The sequence below is a fragment of the Oncorhynchus mykiss genome, chromosome 32 (genome assembly GCF_013265735.2).
Source record: "Oncorhynchus mykiss isolate Arlee chromosome 32, USDA_OmykA_1.1, whole genome shotgun sequence".
NCBI classification, from domain to species: Eukaryota; Metazoa; Chordata; class Actinopteri; order Salmoniformes; family Salmonidae; genus Oncorhynchus; species Oncorhynchus mykiss.
The window spans coordinates 16,542,614-16,561,360 of NC_050572.1; the positions used below are offsets into that span (position 1 = coordinate 16,542,614).

An 18,747-nucleotide genomic window follows, 5' to 3' on the forward strand; every position below is an offset into this window, starting at 1 on the left:
TCTGGGTTCGCGTCCAGGCTCTGTCGTAACGGCCGCGACCGGGAGGTCCGTGGGGCGACGCACAATTGGCCTAGCGTCGTCCGGGTTAGGGAGGGCTTGGCCGGTAGGGAAATCCTTGTCTCATCGCGAACCAGCGACTCCTGTGGCGGGCTGGGCGCAGTGCGCGCTAACCAAGGTTGCCAGGTGCACGGTGTTTCCTCCGACACATTGCGGCTGGCTTCCGGGTTGGATGCGCGCTATGTTAAGAAGCAGTGCGGCTTGGTTGGGTTCGTCAGAGGACGCATGACTTTCAACCTTCGTCTCTCCCGAGCCCGTACGGGAGTTGTAGCGATGAGACAAGATAGTAGCTACTAAAACAATTGGATACCACGAAATTGGGGAGAAAAAGGGGTAAAATTCACACAAAAAATAAATAAAATAACACAACAAAAACGAGTCATAGACCGTTTCAGCAATATGATTGGTATTTCTCTACAAGAAAGGTCAACATGTTTTTTTTATACTTACGCACGCATAGACGCATAGACACACACACACACAGAGAAATCTGAACTATGGCCAGCCACATGATATTTAGCTTATTGGACTAAATCGTTTTTGGAATCTTTTAGTTGTCACTGTATTAGTCTAAGCAGAGGTGATTAGAAGTTGAAATGGTGCTGGAATAGTGGAGGCAGCTACTGTTTTCCTTGTAACTTGCAGTAACTCTCTGTGGTTCTAAATCAATAATGTTAACTTGCTTGACCATGCTGTAGGTAATGTAACTGCTTGTTACATGCTAAATGCTTTGTGGACTTCACCGAACAGATGTTGCTCTCCGGTTTTGTGATGAAACAAAGGTGTGGCTGAATGTATTCTTCTTATTTTCTCGACCTTTGGCCTATATATTATGGTCACAAGGCATAAGAACTAACAGGTTATAGAGCAAACAACGCAATTATCACAACATATTGGTTGCAATATGGCTTTTTTTTCTGGCTTGGCTTCCCCAGTGATTTTACCCATGCACCGCTACTGGCTGATCTAGGATCAGGTCCCCCCTGTCCATATACTGTATATTCATTATAATCGAAAAGGCACTCTGAGATACTTTGTGAATACCTGATAAGTAGAGGAGAGTACTAGTGGGTCGGTAAGTTAGACGTTGTTGTAGGTTACTAGCTCCTATGAATGAGTTAATAAAACTGTATAGGATTTGATTGGCCACACTTATAGGTGTATCAGTAGGAGGGTGAGACAGCGGGGCAGTAGGCTACCCACCTCATCGTCATCAGCGTCATACTGGGCATACTGCTGCTCCAGCAACTCTCTCTGTCTCCTCTCCTGCTCCAGAGTCTGTTGGATCAGAGCAGCCACCTCGCTCACCTGACCCGGACGCTCTCGACCAATCACAAACCTGGAAACGGACAGCAACACAGCCAATCAGTTGTATTTCACTCAAGGGGTGACTTTACAATATGCTTTGAACCACTGTGCATGTTGGTTCAATTATGAATTAGGGCTTCACTTCAATATACTTTTTCCTGAGATATTTTCAGCTGAACTAAAACATGACAGAACTTCCTCCTTTTAATTTGTGGACTAGAAAAGGTGCCATTTTCCACTACGTATGTTTATTTGTTTGTGTGATTGAGGCTGTAACAGGCAGTCTGTGTGATTCGCAGGGACTCAATAGCAGGATCTGATTATAGGGGAGTGGAGGGGGGAGAGGGAGAGGGATGGGGCTTTCAGCGCTAACACAATAACGTGACAATGGCATGCAGCCGTCCAGGTTGGATTGTGCACATCGGGCACTGGCACAGGCACATTGGCACAGACTCTGGGCTACAGCTGTACCAGCCGTTCTCTCACACCCTACCCTACAGAGCCAAGGAGTTCCATGTTGATAGACGGATAGAGAGAGAGGGAGACAGAGAGGGAGAGAGAGAGGGAGAGAGAGAAAGAAAGGGAGAGACGGAGAGGGAGAGAGAGAAAGAAAGGGGGAGAGAGAGATAGAGAGAACAAACAACCAGAACAATACCATTTCTACCTGTGTCTTCTCACCATTTCATGATTGTCTATTTCGAGCATTTATTTTATTTATTTAACTAGGCAAGTCAGTTAAGAACAAATTCTTATTTACAATAACGGACTTCATTCATGTCTTATTAAGCATCTCCAATCTGAAATGTAATCTATAATCGGCTTCCTAGTTCACAACAAAGCCTCCTTCACTCAAGCTGCCAACATACCCTCGTAAAACTGACCATCCTACCGATCCTTGACTTCGGCGATGTCATTTACAAAATAGCCTCCAACACTCTACTCAGCAAATTGGATGCAGTCTATTACAGTGCCATCCGTTTTGTCACCAAAGCCCCATATACTACCCACCACTGCGACCTGTATGCTCTCGTTGGCTGGTCCTCGCTACATATTCGCCGCCAAACCCTCTGGCTCCAGGTCATCGATAAGTCTTTTCTAGGTAAAGCTCTGCCTTATCTCAGCTCACTGGTGACGATAACAACACCCACCCGTAGCACGGGCTCCAGCAGGTATATTTCACTGGTCATCCCCAAAGCCAACACCTCTTTGGCCGCCTTTCCTTCCTGCCAATGACTGGAACGAATTGTAAAAATCACTGATGTTGGAGACATATCTCCCTCACTAATTTTAAGCATCGGCTGTCAGAGCAGCTTACCGATCGCTGCAGCTGTACACAGCCCATCTGTAAATAGCCCACCCAACCAACTACCTACCTCATCCTATATTTGTTTTTGCTTTTTTCTGTACTTTTGCACACAATTATTTCTACTTGCACATCCTCATCTTCACATCTATCACTCCAGTGTTAATTTGCTAAATTGTAATTACTTCGTCACTATGGTCTATTTATTGCCTTACTTCATTTGCACACACTGTATACAGATTTTTCTATTGTGTTATTGACTGTACATTTGTTTACTCCATGTGTAACTCTGTGTTGTTGTTTTTGTCGCACTGCTTTGCTTTATCTTGACCAGGTCGCAGTTGTAAATGAGAACTTGTTCTCAACTGGCCTACCTGGTAAAATAAAGGTGAAATATATATATATATATTTTAAATTGTAGTGTCCTGTTAATTGTTACTCATTGAGTAGTATTATTTTTCCTATTCATATCTATCTGCGTCATCATGGGTCTACAATATATGTTTCCTTTGGCAATGTATGCGGTAACACTTTCCATGCCAATAAAGCCATTTTAATTTGATAAAGGGTGAAACAGAGGGAGAGAAACAAAGAGAGAGAGAGAGACATATAGCGCACGAGCGAGAGAGAGAGAGAGAGAGAGAGAGAGAGAGAGAGGGGCAGGCTTTCTTCCCCCATGTTCCCTCTCTACCACCCAGTATACAATGATGGGTTAGGCCGTCATTGTAAATAATAATTTGTTCTTAACTGACTTGTCTAGTTAAATAAAGCTTAAATTAATAAAATACAAAATAAAATACCCAGTATACAGGAGGTAAAAACACATATTTCTCTGGTTTCTCTCTCATTTACTCCAAGATGGATCCCTCTATCTCAGTGGGAGAGCATATTTGACTGTGTCTCCAATCATCCGGAGTGGGCATGCTGATTACAGAGCTAGGCTGGCTACATTCCAGAGTTAACTTTGATCTACATCTGAATTAACAACTGAGAGAAATCAGAATCAAGGAGCGTGCTCTTCCATCTCTCCATCTAGCAGCTGACCTGGAAACAGTTTCCTCTTTCCCGGCAAAGCAACATGCAGGGGGGGGGCCTACCCTGCTTCTGGGAACAACAGCCATAATACCGACATGTCTTGTCCATTAGGAGCTGTTACAGTATGCTGACAAACTTACTGGGCCTGAGTCCCAAATGGCACCCTATTTGGGACTCAGCTTGTGGAAGGCTACCCAAAATGTTTGACCCAAGTTAAACAATTTAAAGGCAATGCTACCAAATACTAATTGAGTGTATGTAAACTTCTGACCCACTGGGAATGTGATGAAAGAAATAAAATCTGAAATAAATCATTCTCTTTACTATTATTCTGACATTTCACATTCTTCAAATAAAGTGGTGATCCTAACTGTCCGGGAATTTTTACTAGGATTAAATGTCAGGAATTGTGAAAACCTGAGTTTAAATGTATTTGGCTAAGGTGTATGTAAACTTCTGACTTAAACTGTAAATTTGGTGGCAAAGATACGCTTTATTTTTTTGCCTTATGCTGGGGACCTGTGAACTTGCACTTGGTTTCAGAGACCTGGGTGACGTCGTCAGTTAAATTTAGTTGAAATGGCGAATCTGGGGCACAGGGTGATCAAACCCAGGTAGGATAGAGAGAGAGAGAGAGAGGGATTTACTGGACAGGAGGAAGAAGAAAGTGAATGAAAAAGGAGCGATAGAGGAGAGGATAGGAGAGAAGAGGAAAGAACAGCAGAGAAATGGTAGTGTTTAATATCACGTTCTCTTATAGCCAGCCAAACGTTCTCTTATAGCCAGCCAAACGTTCTCTTATAGCCAGCCAAACGTTCTCTTATAGCCAGCCAAACGTTCTCTTATAGCCAGCCAAACGTTCTCTTATAGCCAGCCAAACGTTCTCTTATAGCCAGCCAAACGTTCTCTTATAGCCAGCCAAACGTTCTCTTATAGCCAGCCAAACGTTCTCTTATAGCCAGCCAAATCTCTTTGCTGCTGCTGTACATACTTCAATCAATATTTGCTCATCAAACAGCCATGTGTTCATGGGAACAATATGCTGCAATAAAGTTTGACATGTCCTTCCTCTCCAGCCCTCATCCCCTGAGCACCAATCACACCAGTAAGTAGATACGGCTTCTCCTCTGACCATGTCTGTGTCTCTTCCATGCTGTGCTCCTATATTGACTGTTCTGCTCTGTAGAGTGGAGGCCTGCTGTCCACTGCTACTCTCTTACAATGATACATTTCCACACTATTGATATTATGCTAATGAATGCATGAATGGGGGTCTGCCAAAACAGTTTTCACATGCAGGCTATGTTGTGTGTTCGGGTAGCGGTTTTGGTGGTCTGCAGTTTGAAAACATTAACAGTAAATTGGGTTAAGTTTAAAGACACTTTAGCAAGCCTTTATTCATATTAAAAATCTGATTTATTGATTTCTCCACGTGGTCTGTATTAAAGGGAACTTCATTTAATAGAAGAGGCTTTTATTCAATATCGGTACACAATCTCTATTTAAAATATCAAATCCACGCAAAAGGACGACCCATGCATTATTTCTCATGTGCAGAAAGGTTGACTATCTGGCAGACTAATATATAAAGTGTAGCAGTATACATTGAGTTATCCCCCCTAACAATGCCGTTTTAACTAAACAGACCATGGCTGATGCCCATGACGGCTGTGGTTTATGCCACTTTATGGTACCGTGGACTCATCTGTATAAATAAATGAAAATAAAATGTTACGGATGTGGCAGTTGATCTTACCTAACCACTCCCTGGGTGTTCCTCAGGACGGAGGCAGCGAAGCTCTGTGTCACCCCCACCAGACTGGTGCCGTCCACCTCCACGATCTGGTCGTTCACCTTGATCCTACGACACAACATACTGAGGTCACAGAAAGGTCACACACAGGTAAGAGATACAGGTTACTGTAGGATCTACTGAGCTGTGGCTTGGCTGGTCTAGTGGTAAAGCCGTAGCCTCTGGTACACATGGCTGCGGCATAGGTTTGAATCAGGCCAACTACTTGTCATTCTCTCTCTATCTGTTATGTTCTATGGAGAAAAACATGTATATGAAAACAAGCCAAAGAACATCATCCCAACTGTGAAGCACGGGGGTGGCAGCATCATGTTGTTGGGGTGCTTTGCTGCAGGAGGGACTGGTACACTTCATAAAATAAATGGAACCATGAGGAAGGAAAAGTATGTGGTTATATAGAAGCAACATCTCAAGACATCAGTCAGGAAGTTAAAGCTTGGTCGCAAATGGGTCTTCCAAATTGACAATGATCCCAAGCATACTTCCAAATTTGGCCATCACAAAGCCCTGACCTCATTCCTATAGACCATTTGTGGACAGAACTGAAAAAGTGTGTGCGAGCAAGGAGGCCGACAAAACCTGACTCAGTTACACCGGCTCTGTTAGGGGGAATGGGCCAAAAGACACTCTAATGTACTTGTCTTCTTGCTCAGTTGTGCATCCGGGCCTCCCACTCCTCTTTCTATTCTGGTTAGGGCCAGTTTGTGCTCTTCTGTGAAGGTAGTAGTACATTGCCCTGTACAAGAACTTCAGTTTCTTGGCAATTTCTCACATGGAATAGCCTTCAGTTCTCAGAACAAGAATAGACTGACAAGTTTCAGAAGAAAGTGATTTTCTTCTGGCCATTTTGATCCTGTAATCGAACCCACAAATGCTGATGCTCCAGACACTCAACTAGTCTAAAGAAGGCCAGTTTTATTGCTTCTTTAATCAGAACAACAGTTTTCAGCTGTGCTAACATAATTGCAAAAGGGTTTTCTAATGATCAATTTGCCTTTAAAAATTATAAACTTGGATCAGCTAACACAACGTGCCATTGGAATGATGATTGATGATAATGGGCCTCTGTGCGCCTATGTGGATATTCCATAACAAATCGTCCGTTTCCAGATATAATAGTCATTTACAACATTAGCAATGTTTATACTGAATTTTTGATCAATTTGATGTTATTTCAATGGACCAAAAAAATTGCTTTTCTTTCAAAAACAAGGACATTTCTAAGTGACCCCAAACTTTTGAACGGTAGTGTATATACATACAGAGCTTGGGAAATCTTTTTGTATCCAAATCCGGCTTTAAACTTCTTCACAACAGTATCTCGGACCTGCCTGGTGTGTTCCTTGTTCTTCATGATGCTCTCTGCGCTTTTAACGGACCTCTGAGACTATCACAGTGCAGGTGCATTTATACGGAGACTTGATTACACACAGGTGGATTGTATTTATCATCATTAGTCATTTAGGTCAACATTGGATCATTCAGAGATCCTCACTGAACTTCTGGAGAGAGTTTGCTGCACTGAAAGTAAAGGGGCTGAATAATTTTGCACGCCCAATTTTTCAGTTTTTGATTTGTTAAAAAAGTTTGAAATATCCAATAAATGTCGTTCCACTCATGATTGTGTCCCACTTGTTGTTGATTCTTCACAAAACAATACAGTTTTATATCTTTATGTTTGAAGCCTGAAATGTGGCAAAAGGTCGTAAAGTTCAAGGGGGCCGAATACTTTTGCAAGGCACTGTATATAAAACGATCCACTGTGCAGTAGTAGAGTATGCACTGATGTGGTGCTTTGCAGAGTGATACAAAAAAAAGTAAATGTTGAGTAAGGGATGCTTAGAAAATATCTAATCGAAGTCAGATTTCATAATCTGCTTTTGAAAATGTATTATCACATGATGTGAGCTGAGTGTTCAGTGGTGCAAAATGGTGCAATAGCTAATTATCAAACTACTGAATATAGTACAGCTAGACGTGTCTTGAGGCAACCATTCTCCATTACAAGAGTGGAGCAGCACTATTGCCGAACAGACAGAAAGCATTACATTCACACTGTGGGGTTAGCTTGGACATGACAGGATGTGTAGCTATCGCTGCTTGATAGCGCCCAGGGCTTGTGAGCCAACACCAATTTGGTCAACAGAGGAAACAAGGTTATCAGAATGTTTGTATCCCCAAATGGCACCCTATTCCCTATTTAGTGCACTACATTTGACCAGGGCCCATAGAGAACTCTGTGCCATTTGGGACGCAGTCACAGCCTGTGACAAGGCTGTTGTGGTGACAGTTCTTTAACAAAACAATAATGAATAGGCTGCCTATTTTAAAATTCCATTTTGATTTAACAATTCAAATATAATAATTCATTTAGATAACATTAGCGTGAAAGTCCAGGGCATTTTTTTTTCCTAAGTCCCACTTTTCTATTCATAGATCGTCTATGGTCGCAATAACATTATAATACCCACGTAACAAAGCATCAATACAGTGGATGTCCAAGCTATTCTGAGAATTTAAACGTACCCTTAAAACGTGTCAAACCTAACACTGTCTGACCTAACAGCAGTTTACAGTCTGAATCACTGTGGCATCACATCCACAACTCAGTGGACAAACACAGATATGATTACTGACATACTGTATGGTGTCGGGACAGACAGACTGAATGCAAACCACTTAAGACAGACAGAATACAAACCACCTAACACAGACAGACAGACTAACTATCAGCATTGCAACACTGTCAACCACTTCATGTGACATTGAGTGGTTGCATATGACACTTTTAAGGGCTTTTCTTTCATACAGGGCCTAGGACAACAGTAATCATCAAAGCCCGGACACGGTTGGGGTCAATTCCATTTCAATTCAGTCAAAAATAAGTTTACTTTTCTGAATTGACTGAATTTAAATGGAATTGATCCTGACTCTGACCCCGGCGGAGAAGACATTGGCTCCCCAGACAGACCTCTGTAGGCCGAAGCAGTGCCTTCCTGTCAGAGCGAGACCAGACTATTAAGCATTGTGCACGCATGCACGCACGCAAGCACACACACACGCACATACACACACATGCCTACCAGACGAGCTAAATTACTTCTATGCTTGCTTCGAGGCAAGCAACACGGAACCATGCATGAGAGCACCAGCTGTTCTGGACGACTGTGTGATCACTCTCTCTGCAGCCGGTATGAGGAAGATCTTTAAACAGGTTAACATTCACAAGGCCGCAGGGCCAGACGGATTACCAGGATGTGTACTCAGCGCACACACTGACCAGCTGGCAAGTGTCTTCACTGATATTTTGAACCTCTCCCTGACCCAGTCTGTAATACCTACATGTTTTAAGCAGACCACCATAGCCCCTGTGCCCAAGAAAGCCAAGGTCACCTGTCAAAATGACTATCGCTCCATAGCACTCATATCTGTAGCCATGAAATGCTTTGAAAGGCTGATCATGGCTCACATCAACTCCATCCCAGACACCCTGGACCCACTCCAATTTACATACCGCCCCAATGGATCCACAGGTGACGCAATCTCTAATGCACTCAACACTGCCCTCTCTAACCTGGACAAGAGGAACACCAATGTGAGAATGCTGTTCACTTACTAAAGCTCCGCGTTCAACACCATAGTGCCCTCCAAGCGCATCACTGAGCTAAGGATCCTGAGACTGAACACCTCCCTCTGCAAGTGGATCCTGGATTTCCTGACGGCCCGTCCCCAGGTGGTGAGGGTAGGTAACAAGACATCCGCCATGCTGACCCTCAACATGGGGGCCCCTCAAGGGTGAGTGCTTAGTCCCCTCCTGTACTCCCTGTTCACCCACAATTGCTTGGCCACGCACGACTCCAACACCATCATTAAGTTTGCTGACGACACAACAGTGGTAGGCCTGATCACCGATGACGATGACACAGCCTATAGGGAGGTCAGAGACCTGGCAGTCTGGTGCCAGGACAACAACATCTTCCTCAAAGTCAGACAAAAATAACTGATCGTGGACTTCAGGAAACGGAGGGCCGAGCATGCCCCCATTCACATCAACCAGGTTGTAGTGGAGCAGGTCGAGAGCTTCAAGTTCCTCGTGTTCACATCACTAAGGATCTATCATGGTCCACACACACCAACACAGTCATGAAGAGGGCACAGCAATGCCTCTTCCCATGGGGCCTCAGATCCTCAAAAAGATATACAGCTACACCATTGAGAACCTCTTGACTGGCTGTATCACCGCTTGGTATGACAACTGCTTGGCATCCGACTGCAAGGCACTACAGAGGGTAGTGCCATCCAGGACTACTATACCCGGCGGTAGCCAGCCACCCAAGTCATAGACTGTTCTCTCTGCTACCGCATGGTAAGCGGTACCAATGCCCCAAGTCTGGAACTAACAGGACCCTGAACAGCTTCTACCACCAAGCCATAGTTGGGGGTAGAAGTAAAATAGTTAAATAGTTAACCAATAGCTACTCGGAATGTCTGCATTGACCCTTTTCGCATGAACCTTTTGACTCAACACATACGCTGCTGTTACTGTTTATTATTTATCCTGTTGCCTAGTCAATTTATTCCAAGTTATATGTACATATCTACCTCATTTCCTCATACCCCAGCACATCGAATCAGTACTGGTACCCGTGTATATGGCCATGTTATCATTACTCATTGTGCATTCATTATTACTTTTATTATTACATGTTATTTCTCTCTGCATTGTTAGGAAGGGCCCCGTAAGTAAGCATTTCACTGTTAGTCTACACCTGTTGTTTACAAAGTACGTGACAAATACAATTTGATTTGATTTATTGATTTGATTTGACACACACACACACACAGGTCTCTCTGTCTCACATTAAATCTCTCACCAAGACCACATTCCGATTAACCCTCAGATTTAAGTGAGGTGTGGGGTGAGACTGAGAGGCTCAGTGGAAGATGATGCAGAGGGGTTTTCTCTCTCTCCCTGTGTCTGCATGCGTCCGTGTATGTGTGACTATGAAACCTGATCTCTGTGTTGAGTGATTCCTCACGAAACCCAGACAAAAAAGAACATGATTTGGGGGATTTTCACGAAATGTAATCCATAGAATAGTCCTTTGGAGGAAGGATCGTGGACATATTTGACATGTGTATCTAAAAGCATAGTTGAGAAATAATTGGTCAAAGTTGGCATATTTAGGACATTTTGGCCTTACCCAGTCCTCCTTTAAGACTCTATAGTGTTTCATCTGTAGGTGCTACAAAGCAAACATTGGTGTCATTTGAAGCTTTACCGCTTGCTCTGTAATACAAGGGGTATTTTGATAATTTTGTTTCATAGTTTTATATTAGTTTAAAAATAAATATTAACATGAATATATATATATTTTTAAATATATTGTTGAACATAATATAGTTTATGTGCATATGACATTTCCAGATTGGGATCTCTGCTACTTCTAGAGTTATTATCCAATTTTTAAGCCTTACCAATAGATTGAATGTGAAAATGGATTTAAAATGGTCGCCCTCTGCTGGTGACTTGCAGGATGTGCAATGTTACAAGTAAGAGGAGCGCTGTGATTGGTTACATTGTCTACTATCCCAATTTCTCTTTATAAAACGGGCCATAACTTTAACACTAGCAGAGATCCCTGGAACTTTGATATGCCCATAGAGTATATTATGTTATATTATATTATGCGTGCACACTCACCCACTCACCCACCCACATGCACACACTGTTTCCTGCAGCTGCAGAGTGTGATAACATCCCAGAGCTGTTGCTTAAATTTCAGGCCGTGCCTCCCTCCTCACTGTAATCCCAGACCCCTGCTGCTAAATCTCTCTGGGCCATGAGGACTAGTGTGTGTGTGTGTGTGTGTACAGGGATTGAATTGGCACCTTCTCAGGATGCAGAGAGCTCTTACCTGTCATCTCTCTCAGCTGCCCCGCCCTCGATGACAGTCTTGACGAAGATGCCAAGTTTCTCCAGACCGGCGTCAGCACCCACTCCCATTCCTATGATACTGATACCAAGGCCATCGTCATCTGGGCAGAGAGGAGGCAGGGGTTATACAATGGCAAGTGTGTATGTGTTTGTGTCATAGAGAAGGGGGGGGGGGGGGGGGGCGTGCCCTGTGTGTGTGTTTCAGTCAATACCATCCTTAATGTCAGCCCTCTGTATATATATATATATATATATATATATATATATATATATATATATATATATATATATATATATATATATATATATATATACACCCCCTGTATATAGCCTCATTATTGTTATTTTATTGTTGCTAAAACGGCATTGTTTTAAAAAATATGAAAAAAAATATAGATCTTTATTTGATAAGTATTCAACACCCTGAATCAGGTCATGTTAGAGTCACCTCTGGAAGTGATAACAGTTGTGGGTAAGTTGCTAAGAGCTTTGCACACCTGGATTGTATAAAATTCTTAAAATTGGTTGTTAATCATTGCCAGACTGTCATTTTCAAGCCTTGACATACATTTTCAAGCTGATTTACGTCAAAACTGTAACTAGGCCACTTAGGAATGACATCTTGGTAAGCAACTCCCGTGTAGATTTGACCTTGTGTTTTTTGTCTTGCTGAAAAGTGAATTTGTCTCTCAGTGTCTGGTGGAAAGCAGACTGAACCAAGTTTTCCTCTAGGATTTTGCCTGTGCTTAGCTCTATTCCATTAATTTTTATCCTAAAAAACTCCCTAGTATTTGCTGATGACAAGCATACCCATAAGATGATGCAGCCACCACCATGCTTGAAAATATGAAGAGAGGTAATTAGTGAAGAGTTGGATTTGCTCCAAACATAACGCTTTGTATTCAGGCCATGAAGTTAATTTCTTTGCCAAATCTTTTGCAGTTTTACTTCAGTGCCTTATTGCAAACAGGATGCATGTTTTGGAGGAAAAAAATGATGTACAGGCTTCCTTCTTTTCACTCTGTCATTTAGATTGGTATTGTGGAGTAACTACAATGTTGTTGATCCATTGTCAGTTTTCTCCTATCACAGCCGCTGTCTGCTTTTTTCTTTTGGCCCATCGACCAATCGGTGTCCTTCGTTACTAGGCATCGGAAAGTCTCCCTGGTCTTTGTAGTTGAATCTGTGCTTGAAATTCACTGCTTGATTGAGGGACATTACAGATAATTGTATGTGTGGGGTACAGAGATGAGGTAGCCATTAAAACATCATGTTAAACACTATTATTGCACACAGAGTAAGTCTTGTGTCAAGCACATTTCCACTACTGAACTTATTTAGGCTTGTCATAACAAAGGGGTTGAATACTTACTGACTGAAGACATTTTAGCTTTTAATTTTGTATTACTTGGTAAAAATGCCTAAAAACAATTCCACTTTGACATTACGGGGTGTTGTGTGTTGGCCAGTGACACAAAAAATCTACATTTCATCCATTTTAAATGCAGGCTGTAACTGAACAAACTGTGAATAAAGTCAAGGGGTGTGAATACTTTCTGAAAGCACTGTACATGAAGTGTGTAGGGGGTAGGGAGTGAAGAGATAGTGCTTAGAGGATATGGTTATTTGGGATCGGCCCCAGGTCTATGTACCTTTCTCCAGCTCTACAGGGAACAGCTCCAGTTTCTCCACCCTCTTCTCCAGCTCGTACTCTGCTGACGAGGCCACCGGGTCCACCTCCTCATTCCTCCTGTCATAGTCCTCGTTACAGTAGGTGTTGAACACCTGCAGACACATAGAAACACACTTGTTAGCTACCACACTGAGTTTACACTTTTTACACAAGCTATGTTTTAGGGAATCATATTTTGTAGTTGGTAACAAGACATATACAGTATTATAAGTATATTGTGCAAGACCACATGTCTTTAGATGAGTGGTACTACAAGTGTTTGAAATATGTTAATAAAGATGATATTGTCATCCAGTCCAGTGAAGAGCTTTGGTGGATATGTGAAGTTCAGTATACTGATGCCTGGCCGTGTTGTACCAGGGAGTTTAGGAGTATAGGCTACATAACTACTGGTGTATCTACTTTAATGTCATATATGTTATTAGAAACCGGCATGTTCGAGCGTTGAATGCTGATTGGCTGACAGCCGTGGTATATCAGACCCTATGCCACGAGTATGACAAAACATTTATTTTTATTCTTCCTACTCTTCCTATTACATTGGTAACCAGTTTATGATAGCAATAATGTACCTCAGGGGTTTGTGGTATATGACCAATATACCACGGCTAAGGGCTGTATCCAGGCACTCCGCGTTGCGTCGTGCAGTGAAACAGTGCATAGCAGTGGTATATTGGCCATATACCACGCCCCCTAGGGCCTTATTGCTTAATTCTACTATTATTATATATATGATATATTACATTAGCACTAACACATCATCACCCTGGAGGAGTATAAGGTCCATAGAGACAGAGGAGAAAAGGGGCAGAGTTTTCGTCCTTGAGCGTGGGCATAGTGATGGTCATCTTCTGTAACACTACCAGTCACTTCCACTCCCCTTCAGCCTGAGAGATTCTGTTGCTCACTCTGGTGTGAAGGGGCTGATGCACGCACTCCTGTCACTGACCACGGACCACATCCCAGACTGATACAAGGTCTCTGTGTCAGCTCAGTTCTGAACCGCCAACACCCAGCCGGGTGACAAACACACACCTAGGCCCACACAGCTTCTCAGAGTAGGAGTGCCCGCCTATGTAATCTTATTCATTATTATCTAAAAGGCTAAACTGATCCTAGGTCAGCATTCCTACTCTGAGCTCTGCACTGCCAACACCCATCCTGGTGACAAACTAACAAACACCTGGCATGGTGTATTCAGTAGGGTTAACCAGTAAGGTGAAAGGAACAGTGGAAATAGCCTCACAGGATCCCCTATTCAACACGACAGACCGTCATATCTGTTCTACATAACGCATTTCTAACTGAACACACACCTGGCTTCATCCAAGTGGTCCGGCTTCTGCAGAACAGGTTACAGGTGTTGTGTGTTGATTGTTGTCATTTGTTTGCAGACATGCAGTGACAAGACATGTCAGATTTAGCAGATTCAGCCGTGTCTGTGTCTCTGTGTCAGTCTTCGACTCTCCATAATAAGTAACATCAGGAGAATGACAACGCGTCATGATTAATGATAATATGTCATGATTAATATTCCAGAATATCTCATCTGTGAAGAACACATTCATCAGAACAGAACAGAAGTGGCTGATGAAGACAGCCATTAACAGAAAGCTACAATAACAGAAAGATGCTGTCTGTGTCACACCCTGATCTGTTTCACCTGTCTTTATGCTTGTCTCCACCCCCGTCCAGGTGCCGCCCATCTTCCCCATTATCCCCTGTGTATTTACACCCGTGTTTTCTGTTTGTCTGTTGCCAGTATGTTTTGTTTGTGAAACCTACCAGCATTTGTTCCCCTGATCCTGCTGGTTTCTTGCTCCTGTTTTCTAGTCCTTCCCGGTTTTGACCATTCTGCCTGCCTCGACCCTGAGCCTGCCGTTCTATTCCCTGACCCACCTCACTGGATTATTGACCCCTGCCTGCCCTGACCCTGAGACTGCCTGCCGTTCTATACCCTGACCCACCCCTGCCTGCCCTGACTCTGAGACTGCCTGCCGTTCTATACCCTGACCCACCCCTGCCTGCCCTGACCCTGAGACTGCCTGTCGTTCTATACCCTGAGCCACCCCTGCCTCCCCTGACTGAGACTGCCTGCCGTTCTATACCCTGACCCACCCCTGCCTTCCCTGACCCTGAGACTGCCTGCCGTTCTGGACCCTTTACACCCTCTCTGGATTATTGACCCCTGCCTCCCTTTGACCTGTCATTTGCCTGCCTCTGTTTTAGAATTAAACTTTTGTTTCTTTGACACTGTCTGCATCTGGGTCATTCCTGAAACGTGATAGTATGTCTGTCTGTCTCACAAAAACATATTCCCTGTGGGATACAGTCTATGAGTATGATGTAGTCTATGAGTATGATATAGTCAATGATATAGTCTATGAGTATGATATGGTCTATGATATAGTCTATGAGTATGATATAGTCTATGATATAGTCTGAGTATGATATAGTCTATGATATAGTCTATGAGTATGATATGGTCTGTGATATAGTCTATGAGTATGATATAGTCTATGACATAGTCTATGAGTATGATATAGTCTATGATATAGTCTATGAGTATGATATAGTCTATGATATAGTCTATGAGTATGATATAGTCTATGATATAGTCTGAGTATGATATAGTCTATGATATAGTCTATGAGTATGATATAGTCTATGAGTATGATATGGTCTGTGATATAGTCTATGAGTATGATATAGTCTATGACATAGTCTATGAGTATGATATAGTCTATGATATAGTCTATGAGTATGATATAGTCTATGATATAGTCTATGAGTATGATATAGTCTATGATATAGTATATGAGTATGATATAGTCTATGATATAGTCTATGAGTATGATATAGTCTATGATATAGTCTATGAGTATGATATAGTCTATGATATAGTCTATGAGTATGATATAGTCTATGATATAGTCTATGAGTATGATATAGTCTATGATATAGTCTATGAGTATGATATAGTCTATGATATAGTCTATGAGTATGATATAGTCTATGACATAGTCTATGAGTATGATATAGTCTATGATATAGTCTATGAGTATGATATAGTCTATGATATAGTCTATGAGTATGATATAGTCTATGATATAGTCTATGAGTATGATATAGTCTATGACATAGTCTATGAGTATGATATAGTCTATGATATAGTCTATGAGTATGATATAGTCTATGATATAGTCTATGAGTATGATATAGTCTATGATATAGTCTATGAGTATGATATAGTCTATGATATAGTCTATGAGTATGATATAGTCTATGATATAGTCTATGAGTATGATATAGTCTATGATATAGTCTATGAGTATGATATAGTCTATGAGTATGATATAGTCTATGATATAGTCTATGAGTATGATATAGTCTATGATATAGTCTATGAGTATGATATAGTCTATGATATAGTCTATGAGTATGATATAGTCTATGAGTATGATATAGTCTATGAGTATGATATAGTCTATGATATAGTCTATGAGTATGATATAGTCTATGATATAGTCTATGAGTATGATATAGTCTATGACAGGGTTCGTCAAATAGGTTTAGCCTCAGGCCCAAAAAATCTGAGCTAATAGTCGGCGGGCCAGAACATAATTAGTGTATAATATTAGCACAATTAATTGGCCTACACTAAAATGTAACATTTTAACACATCAGATTAGTACATAATAAACTCAGTGACAATAACATAATAAATTCGATCTGAATACACTCATAAAATCAACATCTCCATTCAATTACTTTTTTTGTCTATTTCTCTGTGCATTGATTGATGGGGAAAAACAGGTATATGTAGCCTATACTATTGTTTTCAATATTTATTCAGAATTGTTATTTAACTAGGCAAGTCAATTAAAAACAAATTCTTATTTTCAATGACAACCTAGGTTAACTGCCTTTTTCAGGGGAAGAAACACAGATGAGGCCATAATTCAAACTGAGCTGATTGAATTCCAGACATCGAGTCATCTCAGGGATGTACTCAGGAGTGCCGAGTCCTTGTGTGCGTTTTGGGTGGCATGCTCAGGGAAATACAGCACAATAAAGAATCTTGCATTTCATGTACGAACAATGTTTGGATCGACTTACACCTGCGAGTCCGCATTTTCCTCTATGAACGCAGTGTAGATTGACGACAGCAACTGGCTTTTTGCATAAGTCAAATGAGGACAGCCTGTGCATTCAAAATCACATCCATCTCACGCGACATCCACAAGATCGTGTCCGAGGGGAAAAGCAACTTTCCCATTGAGTAAGTCACTTAGTGGCCTATATGGAAGTATCACACTTATATTAGGACAAATATTTTTTATTGTAAAAGATGCTGTTAAGCCTCATAGCCTACCTCAGCCAGTTAAGTTATTTTATATAGGCCTAGGCTCGGAAAAATAGACTCTAATAAAGCCCTCTTGTTATTTGTAAAGTCAAATTAAAATGAAGTTTATTGTTGAAATGAATTACTTGACTGGTATAGGTTTTCTCCATCTGTTGCTGTGCAACACTTGCATAACAAGTTAGCTATATTTTCAGCACCAGGCACTGTTCCCCTCCTATTGATTGCACTGCGGTTGCAGCTTTACATTTCAGCACCACAAAATGGTCCGCTGCCTGCTTTATTATATGACTGTCTCCTGTATTCTCTCTCGTCATGAATGAAGTTAACATGTAACTTTTGCATTATTTAGGTAGGGGGACTTCCTTATTGGGAAATTGCATTTGGAAGTTTTTGCATCTCGGGTTTGAGATTTTTCTTGGATTATATATATGATATAGCCTACGAGCATGATCTAGTCTATGAAATAGTCTATGAGTATGATATAGTCTATGATATAGTCTACTAGTATGAAATAGTCTATGAGTATGATATAGTCTATGATATAGTCTACTAGTATGAAATAGTCTATGAGTATGATATATTCTATGATATAGTCTATGAGTATGATATAGTCTACTAGTATGATATAGTCTATGAGTATGATATAGTCTATGAGTATGATATAGTCTATGAATAGTCTATCAGTATTATATAGTCTATGATATAGTTTATGAGTATGATATAGTCTATGATATAGTCCATGAGTATGATATAGTCTATGAGTATTATATAGTCTATGATATAATCTATGAGTATGATGTAGTCTATGATATAGTCTATCAGTATTATATAGTCTATGATATAGTTTATGAGTATGATATAATCTGATATAGTCTATGAGTACGATATAGTCTATGATATAGTCTATGAGTATGATATAGTTTATGAGTATGATATAGTCAATGTGTATGATATAGTCTATGAGTATGATATAGTCTATGCGTATGATATAGTCTATGATATAGTCCATGAGTATGGTATAATATATGAGTATTATATAGTCTATGATATAGTTTATGAGTATGATATAGTCTATGATATAATCTATGAGTATGATATAGTCTATGAGTATTATATAGTCTATGATATAGCCTACGAGCATGATCTAGTCTATGATATAGTCTATGAGTATGATATAGTCTATGAGTATGATATAATCTATGATATAGTCTATGAGTACGATATAGTCTATAAT

General features: G+C 41.1%; 1 protein-coding gene across 5 annotated transcripts in view; it reads right to left on the reverse strand.

Moving 5' to 3' along the window:
* LOC110489394 (neurabin-1) overlaps positions 1-18,747 on the reverse strand; it is an 89,312-nt gene that overhangs the window by 26,823 nt on the left and 43,742 nt on the right. For 4 of the 5 annotated variants that reach the window (XM_036971344.1, XM_036971346.1, XM_036971343.1 and 1 more), the window contains exons 3-6: positions 13,107-13,239; positions 11,435-11,555; positions 5,460-5,579; positions 1,261-1,396 (exon numbers count right to left, since the gene is read on the reverse strand). In XM_036971344.1, the coding sequence (XP_036827239.1) occupies positions 1,261-1,396; positions 5,460-5,579; positions 11,435-11,555; positions 13,107-13,239 (510 nt within the window). The remainder of the gene's footprint in view (positions 1-1,260; positions 1,397-5,459; positions 5,580-11,434; positions 11,556-13,106; positions 13,240-18,747) is intronic. The other variant, XM_036971345.1, reaches the window with a different exon arrangement.